The sequence below is a fragment of the Schistocerca serialis genome, chromosome 1, assembly GCF_023864345.2.
Source record: "Schistocerca serialis cubense isolate TAMUIC-IGC-003099 chromosome 1, iqSchSeri2.2, whole genome shotgun sequence".
NCBI lineage: Eukaryota > Metazoa > Arthropoda > Insecta > Orthoptera > Acrididae > Schistocerca > Schistocerca serialis.
In genome coordinates, this window is record NC_064638.1 from 748,426,549 (window position 1) to 748,449,276 (window position 22,728).

At 38.4% G+C, this 22,728-nt stretch overlaps 1 protein-coding gene across 3 annotated transcripts in view; it reads left to right on the forward strand.

The window, feature by feature from the left end:
- LOC126481955 (dosage compensation regulator) overlaps positions 1-22,728 on the forward strand; it is a 169,624-nt gene that overhangs the window by 126,401 nt on the left and 20,495 nt on the right. For all 3 annotated transcript variants that reach the window (XM_050105926.1, XM_050105918.1, XM_050105933.1), the window contains 5 exons: positions 893-1,069; positions 2,659-2,849; positions 5,205-5,366; positions 19,659-19,763; positions 20,819-20,934. In XM_050105926.1, the coding sequence (XP_049961883.1) occupies positions 893-1,069; positions 2,659-2,849; positions 5,205-5,366; positions 19,659-19,763; positions 20,819-20,934 (751 nt within the window). The remainder of the gene's footprint in view (positions 1-892; positions 1,070-2,658; positions 2,850-5,204; positions 5,367-19,658; positions 19,764-20,818; positions 20,935-22,728) is intronic.

Sequence of the window (22,728 nt, forward strand, 5' to 3'; positions counted from 1 at the left end):
TTCCTTACCTAAAATCATTTACGTGATTAGCTTACAATGTGCTAGCTAGGATAAAAATAAATCTAAAAACACGTTTATAAAATTATTGCCAATTTATAATTAAAACAGACTAAAACTTACTCCTGTAGCACTAGTTTTACAATGTCCCTATGTAGAAGCTGCATTTGTTTGGTACAGTTACCACAAACTGATATACAATAGGTTCCTTAACACAAGATTTAAGAGTTTACAAAAACCACAGACACAAGTACAAAGCCATTAAAATATTTAAATTTTACATATCTTAAAAATTTTAATGTAAAATTCAATCTGTAGCAGTGTATGCTATGGTTACATTCAAAGTAATAGGAGTGTACTCAAATAGCAACGTAGTAAAAATAAAAATACAAAGTTTTAAAAAATTATAAAGAGCAGTTATCAGCACGGCTTACTCACTTCTTTTGGGTAACCATCCATGCTGTAGAAAAACATGAATGAAAACCACATGAACCAAAAAAGTAATGATAACAGCAATAGTGGTAACTCATTGAATTCAGCCACTGAAATTACATTATTATGTGAATGCTATTAATGTGGAAAAGGTTTAAAGGCATGTTTAAAAAATATGTATATTGCCAAATATTTATTATTTTCAGAAGCTAAAAGATTATTCTTATTGCACTTATCAAGTAATGTATCTATAAAGAGGCTGGATTAATATTTGATGCAGTTACTACAACTGATATCCAATTGATTGCTCCTCGAGATGAGTAAATGAAATGATAATTAAAACTTTGACTACTTTCGTAGCCAGTGTAGTTTTCACTATACTATTAAGTAAAAATATGTTGTAGCAAGTCCCTTATTTCCTCGCATATGCTCATCTTAAAAAGAGGCCATATTTTTGTTCCAGAAATGAAGTGCTTAGATAAAAATGATGAACTTACTCCATTGGGCCGAATACTGGCTAAGTTGCCTATTGAGCCAAGACTTGGTAAGATGATGATACTGGGGAATATGTTTTTCTGTGGTGATGCACTAGCAACCATGGCTGCCAACAGCTCGACCTTCCCAGAAGTGTTTGTTACTGGTGAGCCCTAATTTATTTTTTTTTTTTTTTTTTATTTTTTTAAAGTGTTAACTGATGTTACCTGTTGATGTGTTGTTTAAGGTAACATTAAAGTTTCATTATAACTTACATTCTCTTCTAATATTCACTAGAACTTCGTCTAGCTTATTCAGAAGATTTAATTTACAAATCCTTGTTCAGTTATACTAATGTAGATATATTACAGTATCCTCAAATCAGCGAAAAATGCCAGAATTACTTCTCCATTACAGACCTGCCAATTATCTGCTCGTCCAGTTGAGCTGTTTCTGTTGACTGTGATGTTGAGAGTCTAAGATCTTGTCTTTAATGCTTTCTCTTGTATCAAGTTCATTGGGAAGCTGAATGAGCATTGGCTCTACTTGGCTTTGGTTAAATCTTAATTGCAGCACTGTTACAAAGAAAAAAAACATTGTGCATGTAAGAGAGTGAGGTCTTTGATTTCATTATGCAAGTTAGGAATGGTGGAGAGCTGTATAAAATGTGGAGTTCCAATGGGGAGCCCTTTGCCACCTATTATTGCCAATCTCTTTATGGAAGATTTCAAAGACTGTGCACTGGAGTCACTGCCATTGAAACCTATGTGTTGTTTGACATCATGGAAGTGAGAATTTAAACAGACTTTTGGAAAATTTGAATTGAATCCACCCAAACATTCACTTCATGATGCAGGTGGGAAAGAATGGCTGCCTTGCCTTCCTTGTAGTGTTGATCAGGGGGAAGGTTGACAGGCCATTTATAAGAATCCATCTCACACTGATTTGTATCTTCTGGCCGATAATTGTCACCGTCAAGCTCAGCATGACAAGATAACTACTATCATGATTTCTAGCAGAAAGTGGTTTTCATTGTTTCTTGTGAAATTTAGTCTATAGTTTGGGATTTACTATTCAGTGTAAATGTCTCATCACAATTAATTAAAATTTAAGAGGGAATAGGTTTACATATGTGACAAGTCGTATTTTCACAACTCTAGCTTGTGGATGTTCAGTTAGCATCACTGTGACAATGAGTCCACAAGAATATAAGACAAGAATGAAAATATGTATATCCCGTATAGTAATAAACTTGGCTTTACACTTGTTGCAAAGAAACTGCAAAATTTATTCAGGAAGTAATAAGGTGACTTCTGTCTGTATAGATGTTCGGTTGAGTAAGAAGTTAGTTCAGTCTGCACAGTTGAAAGAAAACTATTCAACAGAGTTTTAGAAAGAAGTGGATGACGATGCCAAACTCCATGGAATTTTAGGGACTAGTTCAATGAGTAACAACCTTTATGAAGTGTGTGCTTATGTTTTGTCGACTTTTGTGCCTCACAAGTAATTAAATAGCTCTAAAAATGTGATGAAATTACATGTTTCTTATATACAGTAATAATTTAGAAAGGGGATGCAACAAGTACTTTCTAATGCTTAGGATTTTTTAATGAAATGTTTCTGTTCATGGTAGTTGGTAGAGAAAGTATGAGTTATCATGTATTAGAGATAAATTTTGTATGCTGTAAAAGTATTAAATAATGTGCAGTTTCTTATTACTGGCAGCCTCTCAGATTAATGGTCTTTTACTTTCAGGCATGGACAATCGCCGTTTGACATACCAACAAAAAGCATTTGCTGGTGGTAGGCATTCAGATCATATTGCTATGCTCAATGCATTCCAAGCATGGGAAGATGTACGCATGAATGGTGAACAAGCTGAAATCGCTTTTTGTGAGCACAAGTTGTTGTCAATGCCCACATTACGTGTAACGTGGGAGGCAAAGGTGAGTCTCTCTCGTGTGTGTGTGTGTGTGTGTGTGTGTGTGTGTGTGCGTGTGTGTGTGTGTGTGTGTGTGTGTGTGTGTGTACTTGAGAAGCAGATCCTTTGCCCAAAAGCTAAAATGTGTAGCCCCTCCCCCCCTTACACACACACACACACACACACACACACACACACACACACACGCGCGACTGCAATCTCAGGCAACTAAAACACACACTGCCGTGTGTGTGTGTGTGTGTGTGTGTGTGTGTGTGTGTGTGTGTGTGTGTGTGTGTGTTGATGAAGGCTTTAATTGTGAGAGTCTTCTTGTTGTCCTATCTGTGACTTAGCATCTCTGTTATATGGTGAGTAGAAACTTTCCTTCTTGTAATATTGTTATTTTCCATCTTAGATTTTCCATTGTTTGACTTTATTCAGTTAATTCATTTAAATAGTTTTTTATTTTTCTTTCTTTGTCATGTAATTACAATCATTATATTAACTTTCCATTTGCTCTCATTTTTCTATAATTCTTTTTCCACATGGAATTTTTGTTCATGTGATTTTAATTATTTTTATGTATTAACATTGATTTAATTTTATTTATTTCATCATCTTGTATTTTCATCCATGTAATTGCTTTATTTATTTCTATTTCTCATATTGCTTGAATTTCATTTTGCTTATAATGCATTCTTTTGGTTGAGTATTCATCTGCATTATTTTGTCCCCAGTGCAATAGGAATTTGTTTTAAGTGTTTGTATGATGATTACCATCCAAAAAAACATACATATTGTAACTAAAAATAAATTTTGTCACCATTGCTTTGTCAGTATAGATAGGTTATTTGATCTTTGTGTTTTTGGCTGATAGATCAGCATTATTAAGTGTTTCAATATTATGATAGGTAAGTAAAAATAATGAAATTCACATGCACAAAACTTCCAAGTGGAAAATAATTCTAGGAATAAAAATGAGGGCAGGTGAAAAAGTTAATATGATGATTAAAATGATGTGCTAGCCAATAGAAATAATTTAAACTAATTAACTGAATAGAAATAAGGATCATTGTCATTTCAAATAAAAAAATTGAAAGCACTTGATGAAATTCAAACCCACAATATTCTGCATGCAAGGACTGTACTCAATCCATTACTCTGTACAATCCATCCTTACAGCGTTCCTTTTTTTAAAGCTGTAGAGCATCATGCAAAATTCTGATTATTTTTTTTTAATTATTTGTAAATGAGGGCCCACGAGAATGAGCAGCTGCAGGATGTGACACATGGGGGCCTTAACCTGCACAACTGTAAAGATGGTTTCAAAACATGGATGGCACCACTGGGAAGTTCCCTGTTTAAGAAGGCAAGAAGAAGCAAATGGCACTGAGGATACAATTATTGTATGAGGGAAGTGTAAGTTGTTTATGATTGTTGGAGGGAAGAGAACAGGATGGTGGAAGTGGACAAATGGTCTGAAACAAGGAAGTGCTCTATCTTTATTACTTTCCATAGCCACGGAGTATGGTGTAATGACACAAGGGGGCAAGAGAGATGGAAAGCAGCTTTGTTTTTGCTTAATTTATGGGTCAGTATAGAAAAAATTGATGTTTGGTAAGAAGTGCAAGGGTGTGGCCTAAAATTTAACACACAGAACTGTGAGCTGGTAGGCACGACAAGGAAAAAAGGACAGACCTACAGTAAACGTGACATTGAAGGCGAGCAGCTGAAAATGGTGGAAAATTTAAAGTACTTGAGTAAGATAAAGTAGGAAAACGAAAGAAATGGCAAAAGTGAGTGAGTTTACAAGCCAAGTTGAAATCTGTATGAAGAGTTTGAGAGGAATTACATGGGACAAATAAGCGAAGTAAAATATTCAAGAAGTCAGAAATGTGTAACAAAATAGAAAAGATGAGACATGAAAATGTTAGGAAGGGAACACATAAGGATCACCAGCAAGGTAATATTAAGTGAAAAAGTTAAAATTATTTGAGGATGTAAAGAGTGTTTGAGAAGAGGATGGCTATAAAAATGTGTAAGATGAAGATGGAAGGCAAGAGACCAAAGGGAAGGCCAAGTTATAAAGTGAATGAAAAGAGTAGAAGGGGAAGCATTCATAAGAGAGAGGACTGAGCCATAAGATTGTTAAAGATGTGGTCGTAAGGGCAGAAAAGATGTGGTTGTGAGGGCAGAGAAGGTGGCGAGTTTTGGGTTCCCAGCAAGCTCCCCCACTATTGGGGAAATTTGTTAGGATGATGTAGGTTTGACTTTTCTATTACATGTTTGTTTTAACTCTAAACATGCCAAAACATTTTTTTTAGAATTCTAATTTACTTCAGTGTATTTGCTTTTCATCAATCACTTACTAAATTTCCAGAATCAGCTTAAGGATTTACTGCAGTCAATTGGGTTTCCAGAGGAATCAATGGCCCCTCAGCCTCTGAACTTCAGTGGACCTGACCCAAAACTTGATATGGTAACAGCCCTGATGTGTATGGGACTGTACCCAAATGTATGCTATCATAAGGATAAGAGGAAGGTATGTTTAATTTGATTCACTTTCTGATGTCTGAAAAAAAATTGAAATACATTGTCTAGATAAGAGGAAAACTACCAAATGTGAATTCTCAATATATATATACACATTTGCTTGAAACAGTATTAGTCCTAGTCCATTAAACTTATTGGTACTATTGTATTTCTACATTATCAGTAGCTTTATATGTTCCTGGAAGTTGGAAGTAACATTGAAATGGATTTAGAAATGAAAAACTTGACACTTCCAATGTATTTTGTAATGATTCTAATTATCTTACTTCAACCAGTATCTCACCAGGATTTAGAGTTCCTGATTACATTTACATGGGATGCAGTAAAGGTACTGCAATCCACTATTTGTGATTTGATACTTGTTTTTCTATAGGAATAAAATGTGTCCTTTAGTAATTAAAATACACCATCATAGGGATACTCCCATACAAAAAGTTTTCTGTGAAAAATGTGTTTTTCATTATAGACCCTTAAAGCTTCCACAAGGTGTTTTGTTTTCTCTCTGTCTCTTTAAGTATTGCTCATTTAAAGTGCCTTTTTGCCGCATGGATGTACTGCCTCTTTGTCACAAGTTTACATGAAGATTCAGATGGGTAGAGGACCAATGACCGTGTAGTTTGTCCGCTTTAACCCCCACAACCTAATCTTTACTCTTAAAATAAGAGTTCAGAAAACTGTGTTGCCAAACAAACTTGTATTTTATTGCACTAATTTAACTAATTTTGTATTTATATTACTTATTGCAGAAGTTGCTGTAATGATGCCAGAAATTGCTTCTCATTTAAGACTTTTCCCATTAATACATTCCTTACTCATGACCACCTCAAGAATGTTTTGGCAAGATGTTACAATATTGCTCATTTTTGTATTGCCCATAGTGCTCACACACTTCTGGTTATTTAACTACATTAATTCTGATAGTTACCTTACACTCCAATTCAGATTTTTAAAGTACCTAAAAGTTCATCATGAGCGTTAATAAAAATAATTTCTGCTAATACAAATAATAGCTGTCTAAGCTCGTTTACAAAATAATTGACATTATTCTTATGGTCACTTTTACAATCTTCATATTACATTTGAGTCTTCTCATGGTGAACCTCCTTTGTATTCTCTTTCTTCATGGGTGTGTGTCTCCACCTTCATCACTGTGTTCTCTTATCTCTGTCACACAGAGGCTTTATTTCATTTCTGTACACAATAAATCCCATTAATCTCACTCTGTTGACAGACCATTCCCACTCCAATAGGGACAACACATTCCAGACTGGGCAGGCAATTGGTTCCATCCTAGTTAGTAATGCTTTTTGTGCAACAGTGTGCCTGTGGAATAATGACACTAGTTTTATTTTTATTTTCCTAGTAATCCATCTTCCTCTTACATATAAATACAACCTGATGCCACCATGTTCTCATACTGAAGCCACTGTTACTCATTTCCTCCAACTATTTGAGGTCATCCTCTGTTCTTACAGAATTGCTATTAAGGAACATTGTTTTACTACATCTGTGGAGCACTCAAATATTATACACTCAGTAGAACCAATCTCAGGATCACAAATATATGGCACTGTACCTAATCCCATATATGTTGTAAATGTGAAAGTTTATGTGTGAGAATGTTTGTTAGCCCTTCACCCAACACCCAGGCTACCTTTTATTCGAAAAAGAAAAACTGTCTCTGTGAGAAGGGTAATACGAATAAAACATAATCACTGAAACTTAACTGCCAAATGAATGCATTAGCGAAGAGATAAGTTTTTAAAAGTTTTGACAAATAAAATGTATTGGATTGATATTATTGTGATTCTTAAACAGTGACTTGGCTTTTCTATTTGCATTTGAATAATTTATAAATTATTTTTTTTTTTTTTTTTTTTTTTTTTTTTTTTTTTTTTTTTTTTTTTTTTTAGTTCAGAAGAATTAATGTTGAGAACTTGGATTCTGGAAGTGTATTGGATTGTGATACTATCGTGATTGTTGAAAATTGCTTTTTTTTTTTTTTTTTTCCTTTGGATTTCAGTAATTTGTAGTTTCTTTAGTGATTTCAACTTTTTCTACATGTCGAAAGTGAGCTTTTCGTGCATTGAAGTGGCTTTTCTGTTACATTTGAGTTATTCGCAGTCTTTTTGGTGATTTTGTTGGTTTGTAGGATCTCGGTAGCTTGTTTCTGAGTTATTTTGTTGTTTCTTTCCTTCATTCAATTGGGCATTTGTTTTGGATTACTGAATGTGTCATCTATTTGGTTGTGTTACTTATTAAATTGGTTTGTTTAGATCAAATCTCTTTCAACATCAGTTTCTGTTTAGCAGTTGCTGTTTGAATTTCTAATTACTGGCAAACACAAGTCTAATATCTCACATAGCTCAAAAAGAGCTCAAGCTATGAAGATAGCTAGACAGCAACCATCATTTGTTCATGCTGAACAGCAGAGAATTGAGCAGGTGGAGCGTCAGGAAAAAAAGAGGCTGAAACCTTGGAGTAGGCTGATGTTTTGACATCAGTAGAATGCTAAACGCATTTGCATCTTGGCGCGCACCTGAGGCATCAGAGCAGTCCTATCCTCAACGCCAGTATACAGCAGAATGCGTAGCATCTTGGAATGCTTTGAGACAGCTGAAGATCCAGCTTCTCGGTGTCAGGAGAATGAAACATGCATGCCAGTGCATGCCACTGAAACAGTCGAAGAGGCATACACACGTTCACTCGCTGTTGCCCAACGAAAAGTTTAATATCTGCAAATATTTGCAGTGAGTACCAGGGGATTTTTTAAAAAAAAATGTGCTTTTGACTTTGATCCAACTATAGATTACACTAACCACAGGCTCATCAAAAATGACAATATGAACAAGGCACACAGATTTTGTGGAGAGGAAATGATGGGAATGTGTTGATCGGGTGGGAGGGGGGAGGGGGGGGGGGAAGATACCCATTCCCACACCATTCTGGTCTATCCTTTAAAGGAGTTATGTTTTGGCAAGTCTGATGTGTCACTGAGGTTCCTAGCTTTATAATAAAATACAATTTGTTTTTTCACATGACCTCCTGAGAGACTGGTAGAATTTTCACCATGCTTGGGTTTTCACTGACCTTTGCAGTGCAAGGGTAAGTATACCATGAAATATGATCCCCCCCCCCCCAAACCATAGACCTTGCCGTTGGTGGGGAGGCCTGCATGCCTCAGCGGCACATATAGCTGTACCGTTGGTGCAACCACAACGGAGGAGTATCTGTTGAGAGGCCAGACAAACGTATGGTTTCTGAAGAGGGGCAGCAGCCTTTTCAGTAGTTGCAGGGGCAACAGTCTGGATGATTGACTGATCTGGCCTAACCTCGGGGGAGATCGGTTTGGATTCCGTAGAAATATGGGAGCACGTGAGGCAATACTGACCCTACGACTTATTTTAGAAGCTAGATTAAGAAAAGGCAAACCTACGTTTCTAGCATTTGTAGACTTGGAGAAAGCTTTTGACAATGTTGACTGGAATACTCTCTTTCATATTCCGAAGGTGGCAGGTGTAAAATACAGGGAGCGAAAGGCTATTTACAATTCGTACAGAAACCAGATGGCAGTTATAAGAGTCGAGGGGGCCTGAAAGGGAAGCAGTGATTGGGAAGGTAGTGAGACAGGGTTGTAGCCTCTCCCCGATGTTGTTCAATCTGTATATTGAGCAAGCAGTAAAAGAAACAAAAGAAAAATTCGAAGTAGGTATTAAAATCCATGGAGGAGAAATAAAAACTTTGAGGTTCGCCATTGACATTGTAATTCTGCCAGAGACAGCAAAGGACCAACAAAAGCAAAACGAGGATCATGGAATGTAGTCAAATTAAGTCGGGTGATGCTGAGGGAATTAGATTAGGAAATGAGACACTTAAAGTAGTAAAGGAGTTTTGCTATTTGGGGAGCAAAATAACTGATGATGGTCGAAGTAGGGAGGATATAAAATGTAGACTGGCAGTGGCAAGGAAAGTGTTTCTGAAGAAGAGAAATTTGTTAACATCAAGTATAGATTTAAGTGTCAGAAATCGTTTCTGAAAGTATTTGTATGGAGTGTAGCCATGTACGGAAGTGAAACATGGACGATAAATAGTTTGGACAAGAAGAGAATAGAAGCTTTCGAAATGTGGTGCTACAGAAGAATGCTGAAGATTAGATGGGTAGATCACATAGCTAATGAAGAGGTATTGAATAGAATTGGGGAGAAGAGGAGTTTGTGGCACAACTTGACTAGAAGAAGGGATCGGTTGGTAGGACATGTTCTGAGGCATCAAGGGATCACCAATTTAGTATTGGAGGGCAGTGTGGAGGGTAAAAATCTTAGAGGGAGACCAAGAGTAGAATACACTAAGCAGATTCAGAAGGATGTAGGCTGCAGTATGTACTGGGAGATGAAGTAGCTTGCACAGGATAGAGTAGCATGGAGAGCTGCATCAAACCAGTCTCAGGACTGAAGACCACAACAACAACATGATCCCTTTTACCTCCAACCAATGGTCAAGCACAAGTTCTGCAGGTTAACTTTATTTTACTTTATGGAAGATGATGAGGCGGAGACTAATAGACATTACCAAATTATTCAGGGAGTTGAATGGGTAACAGTACTGAAAATACACAAAAGTTCTGCATAATCACATTGTATTGATGTATGAGTTTAATACAGCTCTTGAGAGCATGCCCATGAGAGCTGCAAGGTGGTGATCCATGAGGATCACATGCCGAGTGAACAGCACGCACGCCACTACAATGTGCCAGCCGCAGCTGAAGTCGTGGCTGCGTTTGCGAGTGTCGACTAGTATCCCATTATGTTTTGGAAATGAAAAGGAGGATATCATTTCTCAAACACACATGGGCACTGGGCAACCAAACCCGAAGATAAAAGTGACGTGCAGGGATTTCTACATGTTTCACCTGATGGTCTGTGAACACTGTTTCATCTTACCTCCACGAATATATGCAGGATGCATTCTCCTTTGTCTGACGCTATGGCCAATCAGACTTAATCATCTCCACATACAAACCAGCCTTTACCAATATCAGGGAAGGACTGATGGACATGCAGAAACAGACTGACTGCCATATCATAGTGTGACTTTGAGCAGCAGTGAAGTGGCATGACGGATATTGAGCTTGCTGCTTCACTAGAGGCATGGAACAGTGACACATCTTATTTATTTACAGCCAGGATCGTGTATTGTATTCACAGCAGAGCTACTAGCCATCAGCAGGGCCCTACATTTTGTTTCTCAGGCCTCCTCCCACAGTTTTTTAAAATGTACCTGCTCAATGAGCTGCCTGCAGGCTATCAAGCAATCCTACTCTCGTCACCCTTTGGGATCTGTTATCCATGACTTCTCTGCCCTCGGCCATGCTGCCTGCTCAGTTGTCTTTCCTGGGTCCCCTGTCATGGGATCATCCAAGGGAACGAATTGGCTGACCATTTGGCTAGAGATTCAGATACTTATCCCCATTCCCTTCCATGAATCCAACTGCAGATATGCGGACCTACGTCAGATCTCTCTTTGCCGAAAAGTGACATGACATTGGGTGCACTACTGCTCTCAGTAATAAAACTCCACACAATCAAGGAGTCTACTGTGATTTGATGCTCTTCTTTCCACTCCTCTCAGAAGGAGTCTACTCTCTTATGCTGTCTGTGCATTGGTCATACCAGGTTCACTCAGTGTTTCCTGTTGCATACTGAACCACCCCTACAATGTGGTTGTGGAGTCCGACTAACAGTATCCCATATATTGGTGGAATGTCCCCTTCTTTTGGCCCTTCGTACTAAGTGTAGCCTTCCAGGTTCCTTAAATTTAATATTAGCAATGATTCACAGATGGTTGAACTGGTCCTCAGTTTCCTCCATAAAAGTGGTTTACATTTAAGATATAAGATTTGCTTTACTCCTGAAGTGGGGTCAGTGTGGTTGTGGTTGGGACCTCTCGGTCTGGGACCCATCACAACTCCCCCTTGCAAAGACCGCTTTTTTGTCCCTCTGTTTTCCCAGTTTCTAACGTTGAGCTACCCTTTAATACCTTCTACTGTGTGTATTTTAACTCACTCATTTTATAGTTTGACTCCTCTGATTGGATCTGTCCAGTTTTAGGGGACCCTCTTTCTTCTGTGTGTAACTTTGGAATTGCGGGACTGATGACCTCGCTGTTTGGTTCCATAATCCCTCCTCAATTAATTAATCAATCAGTCAGTTCCCAATGGTGAGTACATGTACTGTATGGAGGCCAGTTTACGCACTCAAGTAGTGGCACGACTCTGTCATCCTCACTGTATTTTTGGGCCTGTGCCAGACGGAAGACTTTACCGAAGCCGTGTTGTACGGAGAAGTGCAAAAATACAGCGTGTGTAAATAAAGTTTCAACACTGATTTTTTCCTGAGTAGCAGTGCGCACGCACACTGGTCTTATCGCCTGCACCAGGTGGTGGTGGGTGTTGGCTAAGCGAGCCAAGCATCATCATTCGCCAGCGAAATGCTGGAGTGAAAACATCACGAGTGCAGGGAGTGTCTGTTCCTAAATGTCATCAAGAAATTGGAGTGTCCAAAATGCAGTGCCTCTTGGAGCAGCGGTGTTCGATTAAATTTTGTGTAAACTGAACAAGACCAATACGGAAACATTTAAAATGATTCAAGAGGCCTATAAAGAATACGCCATGTCACGTGCCATGGCTTTCATGTGGTGCAAAAGGTTCAAAAATGGCCGCGAGGACTTGTAGGGTGATGAGCACTCTGGAAAACCTTCAAAGGGCAGTACTGATGAAAATCCGGGCGAAGTGCGTCAAGTTTTAAACAGTGACCGACATCTCAACATCAGGATGATTGCAGATGAGGTGAGTCTGCCCAGAGAAGAAAGACAACTGGGTGCTCCACCATGACAATGCAACCGTTCACACCTGCTTCACCATAACTGAAGTGTTGACCCGGTTCAATGTGACAGTGCTGCTGCAGCCACCCTACAGCCCTGACCTCACACCCAGTGACTTCTTTTTGTTGCCCCGGATGAAGAGAGACCTGAAAGAGTAGTGGTTTGATAGCATCACAGTGACCCAAAAGGCTTCAACGAGGGTTTTGAACAGCATTCCAGTTAAGGAGTTCCAGGGAGCTTACCAGCCATGGGAATCTTGTTGGCAGCAGTGTGTAGATTCTCAAGGCACCTATTTTGTAGAATTTTAGTCTGATATATGAAAATATTCAATAAATTTTGTTTTCTGAGACCAGCCTTGAAACTTTATTTACTCACCCTGTATTATGTATGAAACATGTCACGGAAAGAGTGGAAGCTTTGTGTGTAGGGCTTCCGTGTCAAAGAGAGACTTGGGCAGAATTTACACTGTGCATTGCTGTGGTATACGGTTGCTGTTGACCTGTGTCAGGACAGTTTTCAGGCCCTGAAAACAGTCGATGGATAGGGAAAAGCCGTGTTCCAGGAAGTACATGGGGCAGTAGGACTTTTTTAAGATGGCCACTCAGATGCTACGATGGAGATGCCATATAGTGTTGGTCGCCAGCCAAGATGAGAGAGCACTTTGCTATCATGTTGAGCATCTGCAGTCTCTCAGATCCCATTACACTTTTGGAACAAATATAAAACCACATTATCTGAAGAGATCATACACCAGTACTGAGGGACAGCACAAGCCAACGACGACATACACTGACCAACCAGAACATTACGACCACCTACCTAATAGCTGGTACGTCTGTCTATGGCATGGATAACAGTGGTGACGCATCGTGGCATGGAAGCAAAATGTCCTGAGTTTCCTCTACAGTTGTTACCCTCTACAGCTTCCTCTAGTTCCATGGAAGTTAACCTCTGATGTCTTAATAGATGTCCTATCATGTCTCTTCTTCTTGTCGTCGATTCTCTGAAAACCACCTCATTCCTTACCTTACCAGTCCATCTAATATTCCAACATTTGTCTGTAGCACCACATCTCAAATGCTTTGATTCTCTTCTGTTCCAGATTTCCTGTACTCAGACTCACTGCCATACAATACCGTGCTCCAAACGTACGTTCTCGGAAGTTTCTTTGTGCCAGTGATAGTCTGCTTTTTATGTCCTCCTTACTCCATCCATCATATGTTATTTTCTCCATCCATCATGTGTTATTTTGCCTAGGTGGCAGAATTCCTTAACTTTGTCTACTTTGTGATACCCAAATCTGATTAGTTTCTGACTATTCTCTTTCATCTTTCTTTGATTTATTCTCAATCCATTTTCTGTACTCATAAAACTGTTCATTCTGTTCAACAGATCATGTAATTCTACTTCACATTCACTAAGGATTGCAATGTCACCAGCAAATCATTGGTGTTCTTTCACCTTGCATTTTAATCTCACTCTCCAGTTTCGCTTTTATTTCTATTGTTGCTTCTTTGACGTATAGATTGAACAGTAGGAGCAAAAGGTTACATCCATGTTTACACCCTTTTTAATCCAAGCACTTGTTCATGGTCTTCCAGTCTTATCGTTTACATCTTTGTTCATGTGCATATTGTATGTTACCGGCATTTCCCTGTATCTTCCCCTATCTTTCTTGGAATTTTGAACATCTTGCACCATTTGCATTGTCGAACGCTTGTTCCATGTCGACAAATCCTCTGAACGTGTCTTGAATTTTCTTTAGTCTTGCTTCTATCATCAACCACATCATCAGAACTGCCACTCCGGTGCTTTTAGCTCCCCTAAAACCAAACTGATTGTCATTTAACATATACTCAATTTTCTTTGCCAGTCTTCTATATATTATTCTTGTCAGGAACTTGAATATGTGAGCTGTTAAACTGATTGTGCAATAATTATAGCACTTGTTGGCTCTTGCAATCTTCAGAATTTTTGTGGGTGATGTTTTTCCAAGATTCTGATGGTATATTGGCAGTCTCATACATTCTACACTCCAACTTGAATAGTTGTTTTGTTGCCACTTCCCACAATGACTTTAGAAATTCTAATGGAATGTTACCTATTCCTTATGCCTTACTTGATCTTAAGTTGTCAAAAGCTCTTTTAAATTCTGACTAATGCTGATCCCCTCTCTCATCCCTGTTGACTTCTGTTTCTACTTCCATCACTTCATCTGACAGCCCTCACCTCGTAGAGGCCTCTAATGTACTGTTTTCATCTATTAAGGCAAAATTGCATAAGGGAACAATTGACAGGAATGAGGGAAAGAAATACTGTAGAAGAAGAATGGGTAGCTTTGAGGGATGAAGTACTGAAGGCAGCAGAGGATCAAGTAGGTAAAAAGATGAGGGCTAATAGAAACCCTTGGGTAACAGAAGAAATATTGAATTTAATTGATGAAAGGAGAAAGTATAAAAATGCAGTAAATGAAGCAGGTAAAAAGGAATACAAACGTCTCAAAAAATATCGACAGGAAGTGCAAAATGGCTAAGCAGGGATGGCTAGAGGACAAATGTATGGATGTAGAGGCTTATCTCACTAGGGGTAAGATAGATAATACTGCCTACGGGAAAATTAGAGAGACCTTTGGAGAAAAGAGAACCACTTGTATGAATATCAAGAGCTCAGATGGAAACCCAGTTCTAAGCAAAGAAGGGAAAGCAGAAAGGTGGAAGGAGTATATAGAGGGTCTATACAAGGGCAATTTACTTGAGGACAATATTATGGAAATGGAAAGGGATATAGATGAAGATGAAATGAGAGATATGATACTGCGTGAAGAGTTTGACAGAGCACTGAAAGATCTGAGTCGAAACAAGTGCCCCGGAATAGACAACATTCCATTAGAACTACTGACAGCCTTGGGAGAGCCAATCCTGACAAAACTCTACCTTCTGTTGAGCAAGATGTATGAGACAGGCGAAATAACCTCAGACTTCAAGAAGAATATAATAATTCCAATCCCAAAGAAAGCAGATGTTGACAGATGTGAAAATTACCGAACTATCAGTTTAATAAGTCACTAACAAGAATTCTTTACAGACGAATGGAAAAACTGATAGAAGCTGTCCTCGGGGGAGATCAGTTAGGATTCTGTAGAAATGTTGGAACACGTGAGGCAATACTGACCATACGACTTATCTTAGAAAATAGATTAAGGAAAGGCAAACCTACGTTTCTAGCATTTGTAGACTTAGAGAAAGCTTTTGACAATGTTGATTGGAATATTCTCTTTCATATTCTGAAGGTGGCAGGGGTAAAATACGGGGATCAAAAGGCTATTTACAATTTGTACAGAAACCAGATGGCAGTTACAAGAGTCGAGGGGGCATGAAAGGGAAGCAGTGGTTGGGAAGGTAGTGAGACAGGGTTGTAGCCTCTCCCCGATGCTATTCAATCTGTATATTGAGCAAGCAATAAAGGAAACAAAAGAAAAATTCGGAGTAGGTATTAAAATCCATGGAGGAGAAATAAAAACTTTGAGGTTCGCTGATGACATTGTAATTCTGTGAGAGTCAGCCAAGGACTTGGAAGAGCAGTTGAACGGAATGGACAGTGTCTTGAGAGGAGGATATAAGATGAACATCAACAAAAGCAGAACGAGGATAATGGAATGTAGTCGAATTAAGTCGGATGATGCTGAGGGAATTAGATTAGGAAATGAGACACATAAAGTAGTAAAGGAGTTTTGCTATTTGGGTAGCAAAATAACTGATGATGGTCGAAGTAGAGAGGATATAAAATGTAGACTGGCAATGGCAAGAAAAGCGTTTCTGGAGAAGAAAAATTTGTTAACATCGAGTATAGATTTAAATGTCAGGAAGTCGTTTCTGAAAGTATTTGTATGGAGTGTAGCCATGTGTGGAAGTGAAACGTGGACGATAAATAGTTTAGACAAGAAGAGAATAGAAGCTTTCGAAATGTGGTGCTACAGAAGAATGTTGAAGATTAGATGGGTAGATCACATAACTAATGAGGAGGTATTGAATAGAATTGGGGAGAAGAGGAGTTTGTGGCACAACTTGACTAGAAGAAGGGATCGGTTGGTAGGACATGTTCTGAGACATTGAGGGATCACCAATTTAGTATTGGAGGGCAGCGTGGAGGCTAAAAACTGTAGAGGGAGACCAAGAGATGAATACACTAAGCAGATTCAGAAGGATGTAGGCTGCAGTAGGTACTGGGAGATGAAGAAGCTTGCACAGGATAGAGTAGCATGAAGAGCTGCATCAAACCAGTCTCAGGACTGAAGACGACAACAACAACAACAACAACAACAACAACAACATCAACAACAACAAGGCAAAATGAGTCTGGGTGCACAAGATAAACAATAAAACTTAATGTGCAACTTGCAAAAGGTGTTTTTCCTTTGAACTACTGTAATTTATTTTTTCTTCACATTTTGCATGCAGCCATTTCACATTAGCTTCTATGCCCTTCCTATTTATTTCATTTGTAAGTTTCTTGTATTTCTGTATTCCTGTATTTCTCTGAACATTTTTACCTCCCTCTTTCATCAGTCAGTTGAAATATTTCTTCTGTTACTCATGGTCTCTTTGCAGTTACCTTCCTTGTACCTACGTTTTTCTTTCCAACATCTGTGACTGCCTTTTTAGAGATGTCCATTTGTCTCATATTGGTCCACCTACAGAAAATTCATTATCTCAGTATCTAAAATCTACGAGCACTTCAAGCGTCCCTCTTCATCCCTTAGTACTTCCGAATCCCACTTCTTTACGCAGTGATTCTTCCTGACTAATCGCCGGCCGCGGTGGCCGAGCGGTTCTAGGCGCTTTAGTCCGGAACCGCGCGACTGCTACGGTCGCAGGTTCGAATCCTGCCTCGGGCATGGATGTGTGTGACATCCTTAGGTTAGTTAGGTTTAAGTAGTTCTAAGTTCTAGGGGACTGATGACCTAAGATGTTCAATCCCATAGTGCTCAGAGCCATTTGAACCTGACTAATTTCTTAATCTTCAGCCAACTCATCATCATTACTAAATTGTGACCTGAGTCTATATCTGCTCCTGGGTACACCTTACAATCCAATATCTGACTTCAGAAACTCTGCCTGACCATGGAGTAATCTAACTGGAATTTTCCCATATTTGCTATTACCAGCTGAAATTTATTGCAGAACTCACTTAGTCTTGCTCCTCTCATTCATGCTACCAAACCTATATTCTCCCATAATCCTTTCTTCTACTATTTCCCCTGCAACTGCATTCCAATACCTCATGGATATTAGGTTTACATCTCCATCTATGTGCTGAATATCTGTTCGATATTTTCATATACTTTCTCTCTCTTTTCATCTTCTATTTGAGACATCTGCATGTATACCTGAAGTATTGTTGTCGCTCTTGGTTCTGATGAGAACAACCTATCACCGAACTGTTCACAATAATTCACTCTCTGCCCTACCTTCGTGTTCATAACAAATCCTCCTCGTGTTGTACCTTTTCTGCTGCTGTTCATATTACCTTATATTCATCTGACCAGAAATCCCTGTCTTCCTTCCATTTCGATTTGCTGGCCACCTCTATATCTAGACCGAGCCCTAGCCTTTCCGGTTTCAGATTTTGCAGTTTTCCTACCACATTCAGACTTGTGACATTCCATGCCCAGATTCATAGAATGTTACCCTTTTGTTGGTTATTTAGTCTTTTTCTCATGGTCACATCGCCCTGGGCAGTCACTTCCCGGAGATCCAAATGGGGGACTAGCCTGGAATCCTTTGCCAGTGGAGAGGTCATCATGACACTTCTTCAGTTACGGGCCACATGCACTGTAGATACAGATTGTGTGTCTTTAATGCAGTAGTTTCCATTGCCTTCTGCATTCTCACACCATTGATCATTGTGGACTCTTCCACCTTTTAGGGACAGTTGTCCATTCCAAGGACAAGTGTGTTCTGTGAACCTCTGTCCACCGCTCTACCCTCTTTGACAAGGCTGTTGGTAGAACAGGGGTGAATTCTTGTCAAAAGTCTTCAATCACCTTTATTGGTGATTTTTATTCAAAAATTAAGCAGTGGCAGGTTAAACCCATGACCCAGGAGGTTTTGGTTAACAGTCAAAGATGCTACCCCTAGACCATGGATGCCTGTCACACTGATGCGTAACCTGGGTGCACCAAGGCTGTGCTGTGGCTCCAGGTTACACACGACAGAGCTGAGAAAGCATATTGCGCAAGCCACCATAACCATCAGTGGGCCCAAAGGAGAGATGATGCTGATGATACCATGAATTATCATCATTCCAAAAAACTTGCCTTTTCAGTTCAGATGCTTGGCATTCCCTTTGAAAGTGGCTTTCTCGATCACTGTAAATAAAGAGTCAAGGACATGTTAAAAGTGGCAGGTATTCATAAGGCCACACCATGTTTTTTGCACAGGCAGCTCTACGTTGGCTGCTTGCATGTATAGAGATCCAGAAATCTCTATAAATATACAAAGAACAGGAAGTCTCAGAACTTTGTTTACAGAGGCTTATTTACAGTAGATTTCTGGCTTTCCATACACCAGAAACTGGGAAAATTATGATCTTTTCTGTGCTAGGTCTGTCAAAAACAGACATGAAATTATTTACTCCCTTTCCTTAAGTAAAAGATTGAGTTGCGAGTGACATGGATTGTGTCAGCTTCTCCCATCATCTCAAAATTTCGTGGTACATCCCACCCCAGACACACACACACACACACACACACACACACACACACACACACACACACAGTCGTGCAGTTTGGTGTACCATAAGTGGGCCTGCCTCAATACCTCAGAGAGATGACTTTTGAGATAGTGCATACACATGGATAGTGAGTTTCAGCATTAACGTTGCGGGGCACAACCAGTTCTTCATAAATTTCCGTTTTTGGTCTTTGAGTAAGTGAATAGGACACTCTTCCCACTCATCTGGCTGTTAAAAATATATTATTTGTGGTCTTATTTTCATGTCTGGACATTCACTAATTGCTTTCTTACCAAGTTTCAAGGATTCTATATTGTTGACCAGGTTATTGTTTTATTATTTTCCATATCAACAAAACATTATGGAAATTAAGTAATGGATGTAGCAGATTGTTGACACACAGACGAGAGATAGAATATTGAAATGAGAGTCTTTCACTCCTAGAATATTGAAATGAGAGTCTTTCACTCCTTTTGTAAGAAAAAATGCTGGTATGAGGTTATTATTTTGTGTATAGTGTTTCAGGACTCCCAGCCAATGTGGACTTGCATATGCTTTACAGTGTTAGTATAGTGCTAAATTCTCACTAGTCATGTCATTAAGATTCTGTAATGTACTGTTTTGTATTTCACATGATCATTAAATTACATTGTTCTCATTTATTTTGCAGGTACTGACAACTGAATCCAAAGCTGCTCTTATCCATAAGACGTCTGTAAACTGCAGCAACTTTGAACAGAAATTTCCTTTCCCTTTCTTTGTATTTGGAGAAAAGGTATGTGAGTGCACTGGCATTGAATGATTTGTTTCTAAATACCATTGTACCTTACCATTGATGATCTGAGTTAATCTTGCATGTAATCATTACAGCATATCAATCATTGCATCAGCAAATCATCGTGAGTGGTCCAATTTACTTTTGCTTCCATGAGAGTGCTGATTAACTGACCAATTGGTACAGCCAAGTATTATTTAATTTCTATATGTTAAACATATATAAGAAATGGGTATTTTAATAGAGTATGGCCAAATAGTGAAAAATGGAGGATCTACAATGCCAGCAATTGTATAGCAACAATAGGGAATGGATAGCATTTGTTCTCTTTGTACCTCTAAGTGGTGAATAGCGATCTTTCCATACTGTTACCCCATCCTGGATTTTACCTTGGGATGGTTTTCATAAACAGATTCTCAATCTTTACACAATACAAACAGGCAGTTAACCAATAATTCTACTTGCAGTGTTATGAAAAGGATAGATTGCTACTCACCATATAGAGGAGACGTTGAGTAGCAAACAGGCACAAAAAAAAGACTGGTACATGTTTAAGCTTTTGGCAAAAAGGCCTTCTTCTAAAATTGAAAATACACAAGCGCAACTCTCACATGTGGCCACTGTCTCAGGCCGCTGAGGCCTTTGTAGCTAGAGACTTTACTTTACTTTACTTCCCTCCCCCCCCCCCCCCCCCCCTCCCCCTCTACTTTAGGAGGAGGCCATTTTGGCGAAAACTTAAGTGTATAGCAGTCTTTTTGATGTGTGTGTCTGCGATTCAACATATCCTTTATATGCAGAGTAGACAATCTATCCTTTTCATAATGTTGTCACTATTCCATCCTGAATTTTCCATTGTTTAAATTTACTTGCATTTTTACTTCATGTAACAATTAAATATAAATTTTGATGCACTTTTCATCAAATGGAACTGGTACTTCCTGCTTTAAGTTGCCAAATCTGATCTTTTCTCTTAATAATTTCAGTATTGCTGGAAGAACTTGTAGTGCAAATAGAAAATAAAATTTAATAACATTGTATTTATTTTTAATTGGCAGATTCGAACAAGGGCTGTTTCATGTAAACAGACGACCATGGTGACACCTATTCACTTGCTGTTATTTGGATCCAGAAAGGTTGAATTCGTCGAGAACATCATACGCTTAGACAACTGGTAAGTTTTGTGTCCATCATTGTAAAACTTCCTGACAGATTTCAACTGCGATCTGGACAGCTACTTGACTGTGGATCCAGTCCTATCACAGGTAATTCTGTTAGAACATCTCTTCTATTTTTCAAACTTTATAGATGATCTCAAGCTTATCTGTGAAGTTTGGTGATGGTGAATGCAATGACGAGCTTGGTATATAATTTTAATCAGTAGCACACACCCAGCTGCATAGTAAAAGATACATTCTGGAAACAGTTTGCAGTGCAGATGTTAATCATGTTTATTAAACTTTGACATCAAAATTTATTTCTATTAAGTATGTAATGTTAACATAATTTTTTCTTGAAGGTAAAATAAATATTGTTTGGAACTGTTTTCTTTTAGCATTATAGTGAGCATCATAAAGATTTTCTTTCTTATATTTAATGTTGTGCTGTGCCCATGTAGTATTTTGTCTCCCATTGGAAGCTCGAAAGAGTCAGATGATGGCAAACCTATAGCAGTAGATGCTAGATTAATGGAACTTCATGGATTGTGGTAATTACACAAATTGTGCTGGAAGTTGTAAAAAAAAAAAGCTCACCCACATTCCAAAATATTTCATTGGCTTGCAGTCTTTAATCTACATATCCCGTATAGTTCTTTTAGGAGATCCTCATTAATTCTTCTTTGATTATTTTATTACACCCTGACATGATAAATGCTGTAGTTGTTAAAGTTGGTTTATCCAACACAGTGAAATTTCAGGTTTGTTCATATGTAATACTGGTAGTATCATTTGAATGTGTTACATTATCTACATTTGTACTGCTGTATAGGAATAATCATTTTTATTTTTTTTATTGTGTTGTTTTTTTTTTTTTTTTTTTTGTTTTTTTTTAATTTATTTATTTTATTTTTGTATACTACTCTCAAGACATGACTTGTACTGAAGAATGATAGAAGCGGTGTCATATTTCGAGTGACTGTATAATCTTCTCATAACTTGCATTATAAGCAAACCCGTGCCTTTGCCTAACAAGGCTTGGCTTTATCGATGACTGCACAGAACTATACTTGATGCACCGGCAGATGAGAATGATTGACTAATGTAAGCTCATCATTAGGTTGAGGGGTGGCTACAGATCAATTTCCGTAAATTTGATGCTGAAGTTAAAATTATAAACAGTTTATGTCACCAAAAGTGAATGCCAACTTCCTGACTGAGGAATGATGACAATGAAATAGTTTAGTCTCTCATATAAATAACTTAGAAATATGACTGCTTTGTCACATCATAAAACCCTGTAAATCAAGTCTCATATCATAGTTCAGAAAGTCCCCCCTAAAGTTTTGTAACAATTCCAATGGCCAATGCATGAAAAATGAATCAAGTTTGTAACACTAATTAATAAATAATAAAATTAAAATCTCCACACACAAAAATAATCAGTCCAGTGGTGAGCTGCCCAAAACGTATAATTCCAATCTTCGCTCCAAAGAATCATAAGTTAATGTTGTCTGTTGCGAAATTTTCTTAGTCTGTAATCAACAAACCACTCTTTCTCCGAGTATTCTGAATGCGCTGCATAAATAAATGAATCACTGTACTGCCAAAGTGCCATTCATGCCTACAGATTTCACGCCATTAAATGATTACTATTGTTCTACAGGATGAAACTGTTTGGTCATTGGTCCCTTTGACTGTGAAGTGCTCAAAATTTGTTGATGGTGTGAAGGGAAAGGACTAGCTATTTTTCATTCTAGGAAACTGCCTGTGGTGGCTATATGTTTGAAGCAGGTCCACTGAGCAGAGGG